The sequence below is a fragment of the Leucoraja erinacea genome, chromosome 9 (genome assembly GCF_028641065.1).
Source record: "Leucoraja erinacea ecotype New England chromosome 9, Leri_hhj_1, whole genome shotgun sequence".
In the NCBI taxonomy this organism is placed as follows: domain Eukaryota; kingdom Metazoa; phylum Chordata; class Chondrichthyes; order Rajiformes; family Rajidae; genus Leucoraja; species Leucoraja erinaceus.
In genome coordinates, this window is record NC_073385.1 from 60,907,119 (window position 1) to 60,924,685 (window position 17,567).

Consider the following 17,567-nt stretch of genomic DNA (forward strand, 5'->3'; position numbering starts at 1 on the left):
ACGTGACGGTAGAGTATTCATTCATACATTCATATATTCATTCATACATTCATGCATTCATTCATTCATTCATAATATGCTGATTAAATAGGAAACGAGTGCACTTCATAAACCAGACTCGTGTAATAAAACTGCTCAGAAGAAGTGACCCCAACAGCCTCTGCCTGGTCGTTGGTTGGTAGCCCTCTTACCTAATGTATGTGCCTTTACACACAATATTCTTCATTAGCTTGTCCACATCCCTCTGGCTGTCCAGAAGCATTGTCCCGACCCCATGCATCATTGCATGGTGGATTCTTGAAGCAGCAACATTTTCCTGCGACTAAACAAATGCTGCTTCTATTGTGGTGTTTCCCTTTTCGGGCTTGGTGTTGAGATAGCAGCAATAAAACCTAGTGCTGGTAGATGTGCGAAATTGCAGATGACCAAGCGATTAGTGCTTGCAGAAACGGAAACGTCTTGCATTGCACAGAAAACCTAGTTCCTCTCTTGTGTAAAGCTTGCAAATCTCATAAAGGTTGTTTAAGAAAGAACTGCAGATGCTGGAAAAATCGAAGGTGGACAAAATTGCTGGAGAAACTCAGCGGGTAAGGCAGCATGTATGGAAGGAATAGGTGACGTTTCAGGTCGAGACCCTTCTTCAGACTGATGTGGAGGTGGGTGGGGGGGGGAGAAGAAAGGAAGATGCGGAGACAATAGGCTGCGGGAGAGCTGGGAAGGGGAGGGGAAGGAGGGAGAAAGCAAGGACTACCTGAAATTGTGAAGTCAATGTTCATACCACTGGGGTGTAAACTGTCCAAGCAAAATATGAGGTGCTGCTCCACCAATTTGTGATGGGACTCACTCTGGCCATGGAGGAGGCCCAGGACAGAAAGGTCGGATTCGGAATGGGAGGGGGAGTTGAAGTGCTGGGCCACTGGGACATCAGGTTGGTTAGTGCGAACCGAGCAGAGGTGTTGGGCGAAGCGATCGCCATGCCTGCGCTTGGTCTCACCGATGTAGAGCAGCTGACACCTAGAGCAGCGGATTCCAATAGATGAGGTTGGAAGAGGTGCAGGTGAACCTCTGCCTCACCTGGAAAGACTTCTTGGGTCCTTGGATGGAGTCAAGGGGGGAGGAAAAGCGACAAGTGTAGCATTTCCTGCGGTTGCAAGGGAAAGTACCGGGAGAGGGGGTGGTTTGTGTGGGAAGGGACGAATTGACCAGGGAGTTACGGAGGGAATGGTCTCTGCGGAAAGATCAAGGTTGTAATCCTTATTGGATATGACCGATTCACACATGCCATTAAAATGAAGAGAAGAGCAAATTCTCAGGCCCAGTATTCATCATTGATTTTCCATCTATGTAATTTAAAGGTTTGAATGTGAGTGAACACCAATCATGCAATTATTTAAGACTTTCATTAACAATTTGTTTTCAAACGTCGATAAAAATCAAACTGTGGATACATTTTTGAGTCTTAATATTGTTTTGTATGTGGTTTATTTCCAGTTACCCTGGAAGTCATTAACCAGCATTGTAGAGTATTATTACATGTGGAAGACCACAGACCGATACGTGCAGCAGGTAACGTGCACACACTCATCGATTCCTTCAAAGTTGTGTTGTCGGCTTGCTAAACTGGGGTGTGATATAGATCACCAACGTGCATAGCCTTTGTGGAATGGACTTGCAAATCTCTACCAGTTATAAAATTGTTTCCATCACCCCTCCAGAACGGCATGGCTATACATTTTTAGATGATACTCTTGGGGAACTTGGCATCGAGTTCCCCAAGCAACAGTAGAAATTGTGTATCATTTGCTACATTCACTGCATTATATTACCGAATGGCAGGATACCTTTGGGCACTTAAATAGACCATTCTTGATCTGATGGATCTGAGTAGCAGGTGTCAAATGATTGATGTTTGTGTGATTTAAGTATGTGTAACAAAGGCGAAATGCAAGATATTTACACATCCATCACAAAATCTGAATGAAATATGGATGAATGTTCCTTTCTGAGATAAAGGGGGTAATTTTTAAGTAACCTGTTTAAATCCTATCTCGTGAAATGAACTTGCAGTCAGACAATGCCCTGTATTGGGAGAATGTGAGTAATAAAACATTTGACAGCATCCTTCTTTTGAGGTAATGATGCTTAATTAAAGCCAAAAATAATGCATCACTGGTAGCTATCAGAGCAGAGGATGGTGTTTGGGTTGAATTGCCGATCATGTCTTATTTACAAGTGCGATTGTTAAGGTGAATTAAAAGGCACCAGGTTTTTTTTAATCTAATACTACCATGGACTTTCTTTGCACATTGGAAATGAGCTCTTGTTTTAACACTGCTTGTTTGAATTGTGTTGTTAAATATCTTCATAAATGTGTAGTAACACCTTATCCAGTCACACCATCCAACCCTCATGGTACATGGTCCATCTGACCAGCGTCCATAGTCACACCAACAGAGACTAATTTGTCGAGTGCACCAAAACGTAGATATTTTCCGTGGCAGTGTTTGCGTGACAGTGAGCGACCTCAGAACAGACACGATATGGACGTTTCCTGCCACAGAGCTCTGTGAACACAAAGCACAGGCCTGGCACTGATCCAGGCCTGGTTTTCCTGAGTTACTGGTGATAGAGTGGACTGCATTCAAAGCAACACAATTGATAGCTCATTTTGGCGACCCCATTTTATTTCAAATTGGCAGCCGCTGGCTTTAACAATACAGGAAGGCTGTGTCAAGTGAGCTTCATCAACGACCAACGATCTTATAGCCTTGGTTGCAGAAATAGCAATGTGCAATGTGATTCCTTGCAGCCACTTGCAAGACCAGGGCAGGCTAAAATGGATAGGAGATGGCGTAATATAGCCACTGCTCTTTGACCACAGTCCCATCCAATTGTACTGGAAAGGGGCAGGATTTAAAAGAGCTTATGCTATGAGTTATTTCAAGGGATCAAAGATCACCCTTAACCTGGGTTGAACCCACATTCGGCTTGAATTTGTTCTCTAGTCAGAAGACGTTAGAGAATATGCTGGAGCCCTGCATTATTTGTAAATAGTATTATGCAAATAGCCTAATGATATTGAAGTTGTGTTAGTGTGAGTGTCAGGCATTTTAGGGCAGTTCATGCATCACTACATTGTGGAGGTTACCTCTGATCTTTCATTATTTTTCTTAGAAACGGCTGAAAGCGGCGGAAGCAGAGAGCAAACTGAAGCAAGTCTACATCCCGAATTAGTAAGCATTTGTTTTCTGAAGCATTTACACCCTCCTCGGGTAAAATATCAAAGAAACTCGTAGAGTCTGACAACAAAGAAACATACTTTTGTCGTGTCATGTCCATGCAGATCAACACATACCTATCTATACTAATCCCTTTCACTAGCGTTTCGTCCATAACCGACTAAACATTGCCGACCCAAGTCCAAAGAGGTGTCATAGAAACATAGAAAATAGGTGCAGGAATAGGTCATTCGGCCCTTCGAGCCTGCACCACCATTCAATATGATCATGGCTGATCATCCAACTCAGTATCCTGTACCTGCCTTCTCTCCATACCCCCTGATTCCTTTAGCCGCAAGAGCCACATCTAACTCCCTCTTAAATATAGCCAATGAACTGGCCTCAACTACCTTCTGTGGCAGAGAATTCCACAGATTCACCACTCTCTGTGTGAAAAATATTTTCCTCATCTTGGTCCTAAAAGATTTCCCCCTTATCCTTAAGTGTTCTTGGATGCAGTGGTCTTTGGCCCAAATGCAACAAAAGCTTGCCTGTGTCATAAGGTCATAAAGATAGGAGTAGAATTAGGCCATTCACCCCATCAAGTCTACTCCGCCATTCAATCATGGCTAATCTATCACTCCCTCCTAACCCCATTCTCATACCTTTTCCCCATAAACTCTGACACATGTACTTTTGTGTAGCATTAGTCGTGAAGTAAAATGTCCAATGGTGTTTGTTCCACAGAGGTTTATCAACGAAATGTGACACTGTGCATGTGACGGAGAGCTTAAGTCACAGCGAGTAGTGAAAAGAGGTGGAGTGTCTCGGTCTTGAGAAATAATGATAGGGTTCACCTGCTGGCTAAGTAGGTTCATGGTGGGGTGGTTAGAATAGGGCATGCACAAGACCCTAGAATTGGACACATGTGGATTTCAAGAAGGTTAAGGAGCTAGAGGAGGTGAGAAGAAATAATAAGGAAGTGGTTACTGGTATTGAGGTATTGCCAAGGTAGCTGTTAGTGAGTACGAGGATGAAGGGATCCAATCTTGATGAGGCAGCTGAGTTCCAGAAAAGCACACGTTTATACAGGTTAAAGGGTGTGAGGCTGCTTCTGAGATCACTGGAGGGATGATGCAAGTTAAGGCCTCCGTCTACATTTCTCACTCTCTCTCTGTCTCGGTCATTGGTGACCTTTTTCAGGGAGGATTCACTAAATTAATGTGGCTGTCCCTGTGTGACTATGTTAACCATCTGAACAGATTAGAGTCATTGGGGAAAAAGACGCTTCATCCCACTGCGTCCCTGCTGACCATGAAGCATCCATTTACAGTAATCCAACCCTAACCCTTTTTATTCTCCCCTATTAGTTGCGGCACTGTGCCATCCCTTTTCACTATTTGCATGGAAATAGAGAAAAAAATATATAAAAATATGAATAAAGCTTTGCTTGCCTTTGATAGCAGGAAATAGGCACATTTCCATGTCACATGGGTCCATTGTCAATCCATTGTCCAGGTCTTGTCCAGAAAGCAGGAACAGGGTACTGTTTCTGGATAATCAGCCATGATCATATTGAATGGCGGTGCTGGCTCGAAGGGTCGGATGGCCTTCTCCTGCACCTATTTTCTATGTTTTTATGCTTCTAACATCTAATTGACCACCAAATCGATTCAAACTGCAGATGCTGGAAATCTGAAACAAAAAAAAATTCTCAGCAGGTCAGGCAGCATTTGTGGAAAGAGAACCAGTTCATCTTTCAGTACTGAGACCCTTCATCAGACCCGAGGATTTCATTTTTTTGTATCCAATCAGGATCAACAAGAACTAGAAAAAATGGTACTCAGAGCAAAACTGGAGCAAGGCCTCCTGATCAAAAGTAGGGTTATTTCTTCAGTGAATGGAGGATAATTTAATTATGCAAATGCTGCCTTTCAAGGCAATTGTAGTTGTTTACTGAAAGCATTGTTGACGGGAAATTACCAGCCTTTTTATCTTCTTCTCCTTTCAACAAACCCCTACCTCTCTCTTCAGTAATAAGCCAAATCCAAACCAGATCAATGGAACAAACACAAAGGCTGGAGCGATGAATGGAGGCAGTGTGCTGGCACCAAATGGGACGGTAGCAGTGCTGGGACCTGAGCGAGCCTGCGAGAGCTGTTTCAGTAAGTATCATGGAACAGGAGCAGCATTGAAGTACACTTGGTGATGTGGTATTGTCACCTTTACAGTGGGCTGAGGTCATTTTATCTTGAAGTCGGTCATGGTACTAAGAAGATCCCAGAAGTATATGCCCGCCCTCTGGTTAACAATGCCGTTAACAATCCAATTAACAACGGTCTCACGTCACATTAATTTTTCAAACTGAGAAACTCAGCGGGTGAGGCAGCATCTATGGGGCGAAGGAAATAGGCAACTTTTCGGGTCGAAACGCTTCTTCAGAAACATTGCGTATTTCCTTCGCTCCATAGATGCTGCCTTACCCGCTGAGTTTCTCCAGCATTTTTGTCTACCTTCGATTTTCCTGCATCTGCAGTTCCTCCTTAAACAATTTTTCAAACTGGGCTGATTATTTAACCTGCAATATTGAACAGTGTAGCACAGGAACCAGGCCCCTTTGGCCCACAATGTCTGTGCCAAACATGATGCCAAGTTAAATGAATCTCCTCTGCCTGCATGTGTTCCTTATCCTTACATTCCCTGCATATCCTATCTTAAATGTCACTGTCATATCTGCCTCCACCATCACCGCTGGCGATGCGTTCCATTGTATTTGTTGTTCTTGCAGCATCTGATGTGCGTGTAATGCTGCAGCAATTGACAATTTCATTGTTCTGGTTCATATCCGGTGCATGTGACAAATAAAAACACTCTTGACTCTTGGTAATGACTAGACTGTGGCATCTAAAGATGTGACACGATACCTTTCTCTTTATCATGTCATCAACTAATGGCCAATCACAGAGCAATTAAAGCAATGATTAATATGCCGCCCGTTTTCTCCATGTGATGAAAACAGAAAATATTGTAAATGCTCAGCAGGTCAGGCAGCATCCGTGAAGGGAGGGGAAACAGGATTAATATTAGAACCGCTTGCTGCTGACAGTCCTTGCTTGATCATCCACTGTGAAGAAGCATGAAGGCGGGGGGGGGAGGGGGTGCGGGTGGAGCTGGAATTAACTAGCATCTTCTTCTTGTTGTTTCCCCAGCCACGCAGTCATACCAGTGGTACTCCTGGGGACCCCCTAACATGCAGTGCCGACTCTGTGCCGCCTGCTGGGCCTACTGGAAGAAGTACGGCGGGCTGAAAATGCCGACCCGACTGGATAGTGAGAGGCCCGGACCGCACCGGAATAACCTGGTAACTGCCCTGTGGGGGAGATCAGTCCCTCCTTGTCGGCACTGCTTCCCTCGTCCGTTCTCCTTCTCATCCCCCAGTGGGCAGCCTCCTGTTCTGTAGGTGAAGAGTGTTTATGCACAAGTCAGGGCAATGGGTGTGGATGGGTCACCATCACACTGGATCCAGCGCCCATCCATCACCCTTCCTTGACTCCTTGTCAGCCGGGCACATCCGAATGAGTAACTAACCCATGACACGAGGATCTTCGCAGTGCTTCCTCGCCCTCCTTGAATTCAACAATGTACAGCGCACAATCCTCACTCTTTCCCCAAGAGTGAACATGAAGGGTTCAAGGCCCACTGTGGAGGCTTGATTGAGCTGTCACGGCAGTACTGGGAGCCCTGTCTGTCGAAGGTTACAGAGGTCAGGAGAGACATTGTGTAGGAATTTCCTACAGTTCCCATATGCTAAACAGGCAGTATTACTGTGTATGTAGCCCACCTCCAACACTTAGTTCCAATGAAGATGATGAATCTGTGCTTCCAAACCAGAGTAGATTCATCAATGAATGTGCATTTAGTACATGCGATCGAGAACAGATTTCCACCCTACTACACCTCTCTTTATAGTGCTTGAGCTTCAACAGATAGTGCACAATGTAATTTCAACTAAAGCCTTTGTGTGTTTTGCCACAAAGAGGTAAATACTGAGGGGAAGGATCTTGGTGGGTCTACGGCCCATTCCTCCTACCTTCCGATACATGCACACTGTTGTTTCTTTGGCAGGTACAGCTCCAGTTTAGTTTGCAGCACCCTGGTGCTCAAAGTAAGACCAACTCCCCACTCCAGAGGCTTGGGCACAAAGGGCAGGCTGATGCTCCAGTGTGCACTGCTGGAGCACAGGCACTGCCAGTGGTGCCAGCTTTAAACGAGACTCCCATCTGCTTTCAAGTGGGCATCAAAGATCCCATGGAGTCCCATTTTAAAGAGGATCACTGGAGTTCTTCCCAAAATCCCGATCACCATTTACCCCTCTGTCGGCATGCTACTCATTATGTGGCTGTCGTGGAATCTTACTGTGTACAGATTACCAGCTTGTGTGAAGCTTTTGGGTGGATGTCAGAAGGTCCCGTAACAATATTGACCCATGTCCCTCCCTTAACCAAACTATACTCTGGCCTATATCGGAGCTGTTTGTGACCTGGCTGCAGACAAAATGGCTCTCTGTTTGCCTGTGTGATAAAGGAGATGTATTAAACAAATGTAGGCATTTAATAAATATTGCAATGGTATGGTGGCCATCTGCAATGGACTGATGATGGCTTTTCTCCTGTGAAAGGAAGTGTCCATTCTGCTGCTTTTACTGAGAAGGAGCAGCCAACAGGATACGTCAGTCTGTGGCACAGGCCCTCTCTGGGTTCCTTGTCATAGAAACGTAAAAACATAGAAAATAGGTGCAGGAGGAAGCCATTCGGCCCTTCGAGCCAGCACCGCCATTCATTGTGATCATGGCTGACTGTCCCCTATCAATAACCCGTGCCTGCCTTCTCCCCATATCCCTTGGTTCCACTAGCCCCCAGAGCTCCATCTAACTCTCTCTTAAATCTATCCAGTGACTTAGCCTCCACAGCCCTCTGTGGCAGGGAATTCCCCAAATTCACAACTCTCTGGGTGAAGAAATGTTTTCTCTTCTCAGTCTCAAATGGCCTCCCCTTTATTCTAAGACTGTGGCCCCTGGTTCTGGACTCGCCCAACATTGGGAACATTTTTCCTGCATCTAGCTTGTCCAGTCCTTTTATAATTTTATATGTTTCTATAAGATCCCCGCTAAGTTACCTGTCTCAACCCCTAGCCTTGTATTTATTTTTTGACCGAGTCATTTGATCACAATTGGGTGAATTATGACCATCACTGTGACGTGTTGTCTCTTCAGAACGTCCATGGAACGCTGGCAAGGAGTGGAACTAGTTCCAAGTTTGCAGTGAAGACACGGCAGGCATTTTACCTCCACACGACCAAGCTGACAAAAATAGCTCGGCGCTTATGTCAGGATATTCTGCAGCAGGCAGCACGACACCCCTACGTGCCAATTAACAGTGCAGCCATCAAGGCAGAGTGTAAGTACCCAGGTTAACACATGGACAGTTATGAAGTTCTTCACCAGGCCTGAAATTGGTTCACTGCATGGAAAGGCCCAGCACCCGAACAAGTTATTTGGCCCACAATGTCTGTACCTTTATTCCACATAACTTGGCTCTTCAACCCTGTGTCTTTAATCCTAGAGCTATGCAACATGGAAATGGGTCATGCAACCTAACTTGTCCATGCTGACCAAGTTGGCCTTCTGGGTTAGACCATTTGCCTGCATTTGGCTTATATTCCTCTAAACTTTTCCCATCCTTCTCAGTCCAAACGTCTGTCCCACTTGTGTCCTGGCTTTGGCCCCACAGTCAATGGGTTACTTTCCAGGGCCACTCTGCTCTTTCTTATCCAGCTCTAGTAAAGTACTGCCACTACCACATCTAGTCTAACTTTTCATCCCTGCCCAAGTACAACTGAAGATAACTAACTGTTCATGTTTCTAGTCTTCTGCCAGGGTGCCCATGTCTAGACTCTGCTTGTTCTCCCTGTGACCAAGTGGGTTTTCCTCCCAGATGTACTGGTTTTCTCCCACATCGCAAAGATATGTGGGTGGGTAGGTTTGTTAGCCGCAGCAAATCATCCTTTGTGTAAGTGGTTTGTGAGAGATTTAAACTGGAGCTGATGGACAAGTGAGAGGGCAGGCTACAGGGAAATAAATGGTAGTGCGATTGCTCTGAGAGCCCACTTGATGGGCCGAATGTCTTCTTTATATGTAGAGGAATAAGATGCCAACTAGTAACAGTGCAGTTGCTGTTCAATTGTACATTGAATGTTTAATGAGAATGTTTAATGAACCCTTGAATTTCCTGAACTTCTGTAATTCTTCAGCTATGAAAAGGCATTCACAAATGGAGTGAGTCTTGTGCCATTCCAGTCTGTGATTCCCCACGCCTCTCGCTTGTGATAAATGAGCCAGCCCCACTGTTCAGTATGATTGTGGCTGATCCGCACAGACCTCAGCTTATTGTTGTGACAGTAACCCAAAGACCTCAATTTCCTGATCTTTCAAGAACTTCCTCTTTTAAAGTCCCCGATGATCTTGCATTCACAACTGGCTGGAGAGCTGCCGAGAATTACCACCTTTTGTGAGAGAATGTCCTCTCAATTTTATATGTCAAGGGCATGTCCCACTGTACGAGGTAATTCAAGAGTTCTTCCGAGTTTCCCCTGATTCGAACTCGGAGAATTAGGGTAATAGCCGTTCGTAGGTACTCGGGGCTCTCGTGGACATTTTTCAACTTTCATGCGCTTACCGCGTTTCCCGTGTACCTGCCGTTAGCGTTACGAGCCGCTAAGAGACGTCCCGAGCTCCGACGTACCCGCTACGTACATTCTACGTACTTACCATGAGTTTGATTTTTTTTAACTCGGGAGAGCTCTTGGGTAAACTCGTATAGTGGGACAGGCCCTTTAAGCTCCTAATGAGTTACCCGTGTCCGATCATTCAAGTGGGAATGCCAGCTTACGCCATCATCCCCTGTACATCAGGTACTCTGACTTTGCCCTAGCTTCACACAAAGCAAATGGAGGTGACTTCCATCCTATTGACCTGGGCCACATTTAATCCCAGGATAGTATCCAATTCGAAGGTACACAAAAATGCTGGAGAAACTCAGCGGGCGCAGCAGCATCAATGGAGCGAAGGAAATAGGCGACGTTTCGGATCGAAACCCTTCTTCAGACTGTATCAAATTCGCCCTGCTCTTCACAAATAGGATAAAGACAATTACTGATATTGCCGGAGGACTCGGGTTTCCAAAAATAACCTGCTCAATTTTCACATACAGGTACATTACGATTACCAGAAGCAGAAAATCAAACCATGGGAATGAAGCGAGCTGCTAGAAAACCCTTGGAGACAATTGTGCAATACTTGGGTAAGAGCCAGCCTGAACTGTGGATATTTGCTGCTGAAATAGTTCCTATTGCGGATATCGCCTAATGTTCTCAATGACTTGTGTCATGATCTTCTGGGTCATCGGTTCCAAGATCTGACCAGTTAAACGAATGAACATTGACCATGGTTTGAGCAAAAGTATATCACATGGACCACCTTCTAAGACACCAGAATAGGAATCTAAGAAAATGTTGCAGTTTTTAATCTCCTCATAGAAAAACAAAATTGTCATGCCTAACTTATGACAGAACAGTTTTAGCATATGCATGAATTCTCAGTGTTTTAAGATTCCCTGCAGAAGAACAGGGGGAATTAATTCATTGAACCTGGTCAATACATATTATGGTCGTCTGGGTAACGGTAATTCGTCCGTACAGTATTCACAAAACAATACCACGCCACAGTGGTGCTGTCTTTACGGAGTTTGTATGTTCCCCTGTGACTGCTTGGGTTGCCCCGGGTGCTCTGGTTTCCTCCCATACTCCAAAGACGTACAGGTTTGTAGATTAATTGGCTTTGGTAAAATTGTAAATTGTCTCTAGTGTGTAGGGCAGTGCTACTATACAGCGTGATCGCAGGTCGGCACGGACTTGGTGGGCAAAAGGGCCTCTTTCCCCACTGTATCTGCAAAGTAGAAATTCTTAATTTTTGATACGGAATAAAATTGATTTTTGGCAGAATTTACGTGAAATAAACAAGGCAAATTAGCATAAAATGTATTCTTTCAACATGTGTTTCTTGATGCTTCGTACAAATGCTGCAACTTTGCATTGCAGAAAATCGCGATTTTTGGGTACACAAAAACCCTTCCCCCCACCGTAACATGGAGATAGCCTGTATTCATTACATGGTCGACTTCATAAAGCCGGATCAGGCGATAATAATCCCAGTTTGCGGGTTTGTGATATCAGCAAATCGGCTGCTGTAGTTCCCCCATTAAGACAACGAATGTATTCCAGAGGCATTTAACTGCCCGTGAAACGCTTTGAAAGAGCATGTTGCCGTAAAAATGAAAGTCTTTTCTTCTCTCTTACCCACTAAGACTCTGTCATTTGTGAAATGACGATTTATTCAGAGTATTTTTTCCACGGGCGAATCCTTTTATGTACTGTGTTGGCATGGCAATGAATAGATCCCCTGGTGGGTTATTGTACAGACACACTGCACACACTCGGTCAGCCTGGAAGTTCCTTCCCAAAGGACTGCTGACCCATTTATTGCCAGATGGGACTATGATAGTCAGGTGACAGAATGATGAGAGGAGTATTTCAGGGAAAAATGGGAACTCAAGGCAGACTGTTAGCCTCTCAAACCTCTCATCCGCTGAGATCCACTAATATTAATCCTGTAAATCTATCAGTGCCCCCAAGACCCTTAATATCTTTAGATAACAAAAATCTTCCTGATGTTAAAATTAATAATGAGCTTTGCTTAAGTGTATTCCAGATTTTACAGAGTTCTTGAACAAGGGGACATATATTTACAAGAAAAGGGGCAGGTCATTTTAAAATTGAGGTGGATAGAAATTATTTTTCTCAGAGGGTGGTGAATCTCTGGAATTGTCTTCCCGCAAGGATGGTGGAGGCCAGATCATTAGATATATTTAAGGTGGCGACAGCTAAACGTTTATAATATCAAGGAATTGAGGGTTATGGGATGCTGGTACGGAAGTTGAGTGCAGCACAGATCAGCCAAAATGGCGGCTCGGTCTTGAGGGGCTTGGTGGCCGATTCCTACTCCTGTTCTGGTGTTGCTTTTAAATGCAGAATAGATGACCTGATTTCCCAGTAATTAAATTCCGGTCACCACATGCAATTTCCAATGGATAATTGCCTCCCACTTCCCAGAAACGACGGGTTGGTAGGATAAATGACCAACGTGCATTGACCTTAATGGGCAGGTGATTAGTGGAATCTGGGGGAACTCAACGAGAATGCGGGGAGAATAAAATGGAATTAGTGTATGTAGGTGGGAATTGGTCTGCACGGACTCAGTGGGCCGAAGGGCCTCTTTCCATGGTGTATGACTGATACTATTAGAATGCTTTAAAGGCTAAAACAACTTACTGAAGTTTTTATCAAAGATATTTACTGTAAATATCACAGATATTTACTGAGGCTATTACAATTGGTGGGCAGTGGTTGAGACTCGGCTGTTACCCCAGTATGCTGGAGCCCACATACCCATGGGTGTGTTCACCTGTAAATAATTCCACTGCTTGCAGTGCTCGGCATGAAAATAAGCTTTAATACAACCAGCACCTTTCACGTTTGTACCAGGCCCTCATAACCTCTGAGGCTTTTCCTTATGTTTCGCCAATGATGATACTTCACAAACACTTAAGCAAAGTACAAAGTGCTGGAGGAACACAGCAGGTCACGCAGCATTTGTGGAGGAAATGGGCAGACAGCTTTTCGGGTCAGGACCCATCTTCTGGCTGATTGGAGTAAGGACGAAAAAGTTGGAGTAGGGGTGTGGTGGGACATAGCCTGGAAAGTGATGGGTGGATACATGTGAGGAAGGTTTATGAGAGGCAGATGGATAGAGTGGATAACAAAAGCTTACTCTCTCCCCCCACTTCTTATTTTTCCAGCTTTCTCACCCTTGCCCACTATCAGCTAAAAAAAGGTATTTTGGAAAAACTCAAGGCTTCTTGTATGTGGGTTAAAAACAAGGAGGTGACCAGGGGGGCAGGGCCGCTCGAGGGTAAAGGAGAGAATCTATGCTTGGCGTAGGAGGATGTGGGTGTGGTATGAATTGAGTACTTAGCATCTGTATTCATCAAGGAGAAGAACTTGGAGGAGAGTGAGATCAGTGTGGAGAATACAAATACGCTAGGGTGGTTTGAGATCGAGAAGGAGGAGGTGCTGAGGCTTTTAAAGAGCAATAAGGCGAATAAGTACCCAGGGAGGCAAGAGAGGAGATTACAGGAGCCTTGATGATGATCTTTGTTTCTTCACTACAGGAGAGAGTGTACGGTTAACGGCAAGATCCTTATCAGCATTAATGTGCAGAGGGATCATGGAGTCCATATTTGTAGCTCTAAAGGTGGCAGCACAAGTAGATAGGGTGGTAAAGAAGGCATGTAGTATGCTTGCCTTCATTATTAGGAGCATTGAGTACAAGAGTCAGGAAGTCATGATGCAGCTCTGTAGGACTTTGTTTAGACCCCATTTGGAGTATTGCCTGCAGTTCTGGTTGCCCCATTACAGGAGAGATGTGGAAGCTTTGGAGAGGGAGCAGAGGACGTTTACCAGAATGCTGCATAAATTAGAGGGTTTCAGTGGCAGGAGAGGTTGGATAGACTTGGATTGTTTTATCTGGAACATCAGAGGATTAGGGGAGACTTGATAGAAGCATATAAAATTATGAGAGACACAGATAGGGAAGACCGTCAGAAACTTTTTCTCATGGTGCAAATGGCCAATACTAGAGGACGTAGCTATAAGGTGAGAGGGGGAAAGTTTGATGGAGATGTGCAGGGCAATTTTTTTTACACCAAGAGTTGTGGCGACCTGGAATGTATTGCCAGGGGTGGTGGTGGAGGCAGATACGATAGTGGCGTTTAAGAAGCTTTTAGATAGGCACATGGAAGTCCAGGGAATAGAGGGATATATGATTCATGTACAGGCATTGGGATCACTTTAACTTGGCATTATTTTCGGCACAAATATCATGGGCTGAAGGGCCTGATCCTGTGCTGTATTGTTCTATGTTATAAGGGTCCCAACCCATCTGTCCATTCTCTACACAGATGTTGCCTGACTCGCTTAGTTCCTCCGGCACTTTGATTTTTGCTTTAGATTCCAATATCTCCAGCTCTTTGTATCTTCGCAAATACATTGTTGGCTGTGAAGCATTTTGAAATATCCTCTGGTTGTGAAGCATGCTACGTACAGCCATTCCTCAGTAAATTAAAGGGTGTGTTTCTGGAAAACATTGTCTGAAGCTAAATTTCCTAAATCAAAAAGGCTGGGCAAAATGTGTGATGTGTTTGGCACAGTATTCCATTAAAGTAAAAGTCAGCATGAGAACATGTATCTCACAGAATCGACAGCGTTATTATTGCACACAATTGTAAATCAGAAATAGACACAAAAAGCTGGAGTAACTCAGTGGGTCAGACAGCATCTTTATAGAAAAGGACTAGGTGACATTTCGGGTCGAAACCCTTCTTCAGATCTTCGACCTTTGACCCTAATAGTGACCTATTCCTCTTTTCCAGAGATGGTGTGTGACCCGCTGACTTACTCCAGCTTATTATGTCTAGCTTTGATTTGAACCAGAATCTGCAGTTCCTTCCTACACAATTATAAATCAGATGTCCCAAAGTCCTGGAATCAGGTTTGTTCTTTGTATCTGAATGTTAACCACCACCTTTGTTCACAGAAGCTCATCCGTGCCCGAAGCAGGACCGTGCTCAGGTTGGTCTGCACATCAGCAGCGTGACTCCTGCCAGGTTGATGCCCATCTTAAATCACAGCTCTCCAACTATCCTGGGCAAGCGCAGCTATGAGCAGCACAATGGCATAGACGGTGAGTTTATCACAGAGAGGAGTCCGGTTTCTGGGTTATTTCCGGGCATGTATGTCCAAGTATTTTAACCTGTGATTATAGGTGCAGGATTACTCAATAATTCAATTCAATTATACTTTATTGTATCTAGGTAGAGTGAACAGCCTTGTTTTGCATACAACCTGGTAAAATTGTACAGCAGATCTCATCTAGGCTGTACACAACAGTCGCCATGTTTCTGGCACCGACAAAGTTATAAGTTCACCGAATAGTTTTATGTTCTGTTCACGGTAGTGAACCAGGCCTGCTGTCGCATGTCCTCCATCGATTTTGGTGGCCCTCGCCAGGTCCCTTCAATGTTCTCTGTGGCCCACCGCCTGGTAGCTCTCGGCAGCGCAGGTCCCCATACACATTTGAACGGTCCACCTCCATCTCGACGGTCCTGCTCACTCTCTTCAGCGCGAGTCCTGTCAACACCAGTGGTTTGCGGCTGAGCTCAGAGACTGCGGCTGGCGAGCCGGGCCTACCGGTCGGTCCTCCGAGCGAGTCCTTGGTCCGCTGGTGGGCTTTGCCGTGACTCTCCCGGTGCTCTGTTTGCCGCAACACTCCCGGTGAATTACTATACTAGTACTAATACTAATATTAAACACATCCTCGTACTAATACGAGTGGAGAATGTATGCTTTTCTATCCCTTAAAGTGCTGATTTCTATGGAATAGAGTTTACGCAGGTATAAAGAGAGACTACAGGGAATTCAGTGCTGAAGATGTTGTCTAAGGATAGGACCCAAAGGAAAAACCAAGCCGTGTTGAAGCCACTGGTGAAACTGACCAAATGGGCAGGGCCAGCATCAAGTGGGAGTGGAGGTGGGGGTGGAGGTGGCAGTCACTATCTGTAAACAGTGGTTCAGCTGGTCAAGCAGCTTCCACATTGCCAGAGACCCAGATTCAATCCTGACCTCGGGTGCTGTCTGTGCACGTTCTCTCTGTGACAACGTAGGTTTCTGAGGATTCCCCGATATCCTCCCACATCCCAAAAATGTATGGCTGCTGGGCTAACTGACCACTGTAAATTGGTCCTAGTAAGTGGAATAATCTGGAGGGAGTTGGTGGGAGTGTGGAGAGAATAAAAAGAACAAACCAGGCTGATTGCCATACGCACAAGTTAGGTGAGGTGCAGATGCTACAGCTTCACATGCTCATAAACTCAACAAAAATTATACCGGACAGTGAAAAGGAAATAAACTGTGCAAAAATAAGACATTAGTGCAAAACACCATTTGAAAACAAGTGGTGCACGAGGTGATCTGTAGTGTTCAGGTGCTGAGGTAGGATCATCATTGTGCAGGTCATTTCCAGCACCTGATGGTGAATCTGAAGACATGCTTGCAGTAAGCGTTAGTGGAGGGAATTGCCATGCTTGGGGTCGAGACAGTTGAATCTGCCACTGGCAGAGTATAGACAAGCAGGCGTACGAGAGCCAGGAATGATGAGGGCTGTGGGAAGGTGGGGTGGGTGTCGGTGAGGAAGGCCACTTGGGCTTTGAAAGCAAACATGGGAATTTCCAAGAAACATCCAAATTATTTTACCATGTTTGAGCCTCGCATGTGGAGGCTGGCTGATATTTTGCAGCACAGGAAAGTGTGGAAAACATAAATTAACTTTCACTGTGATCATCATGCCATTCTGCCACTGCAATGCTATTGATCCCAGCCTGTGTGCTACAGGTGGAGATGGGGAATGTATGACTTTGTGTCCAACAGAGCCACAAGCTGCTCCATCAACATTATGAACCAATTCCCCCCCATGCGCTCATTTAGATTTACCTGGTAAATTTTAAGAGGTGTGACACCAAAATTAATCATTGTAAGATCCTCGCCCCATCATTTGTAGTAAATAATCTGTGAATGATTTGAGTAATTAATCATTTCTCAATTGTCCTTTCCCAGGGAGCATGAAGAAACGCTTGCTGATGCCTTATAAGGGTAAGAGGTCAACACTGCAATGAAAGCAATGTCAAAGTGCACTCTTTTTATTTCTTCATTGTGTCACTGTGTGCGTTGACATCATTTCGTCTCTGTGTCATTCTTTACTTCCCCAAATTTGTCAATACTTTCCTTTTTCGTTTACTTCTGAATATCTATTTATCTGACAATTCTTGAACAAATGTCCAAGAGTTCAAGAGAGTTTATTGTCATGTGTCCCAGATAGGACAATGAAATCCTTGCTTTGCTTCAGCACAACAGAATATTGTAGGCATAAATACAGAACAGATCAGTGTGTCCATATACCATTGAATATATATATATACACACACATAAATAAGCATATAAAGTGCAATCGGCTATTAAAGTTCAGATTTTTGTTTGAGTTGAGTTTAATAGTCTGATGGCTGTGGGGATCTTACCAGTATCAACTTATCCTTGTGTTTACATATCTCCTAGTTTACGTAGTTG

At 44.6% G+C, this 17,567-nt stretch overlaps 1 protein-coding gene across 3 annotated transcripts in view; it reads left to right on the forward strand.

Annotated features, from left to right (window-relative positions):
- LOC129700464 (metastasis-associated protein MTA1-like) overlaps positions 1–17,567 on the forward strand; it is a 126,797-nt gene that overhangs the window by 77,112 nt on the left and 32,118 nt on the right. For all 3 annotated transcript variants that reach the window (XM_055640970.1, XM_055640972.1, XM_055640971.1), the window contains exons 10-17: positions 1,492–1,566; positions 3,175–3,233; positions 5,253–5,383; positions 6,428–6,579; positions 8,491–8,674; positions 10,487–10,576; positions 14,986–15,132; positions 17,061–17,096. In XM_055640970.1, coding sequence (XP_055496945.1) covers positions 1,492–1,566; positions 3,175–3,233; positions 5,253–5,383; positions 6,428–6,579; positions 8,491–8,674; positions 10,487–10,576; positions 14,986–15,132; positions 17,061–17,096 — 874 coding nt within the window. The remainder of the gene's footprint in view (positions 1–1,491; positions 1,567–3,174; positions 3,234–5,252; positions 5,384–6,427; positions 6,580–8,490; positions 8,675–10,486; positions 10,577–14,985; positions 15,133–17,060; positions 17,097–17,567) is intronic.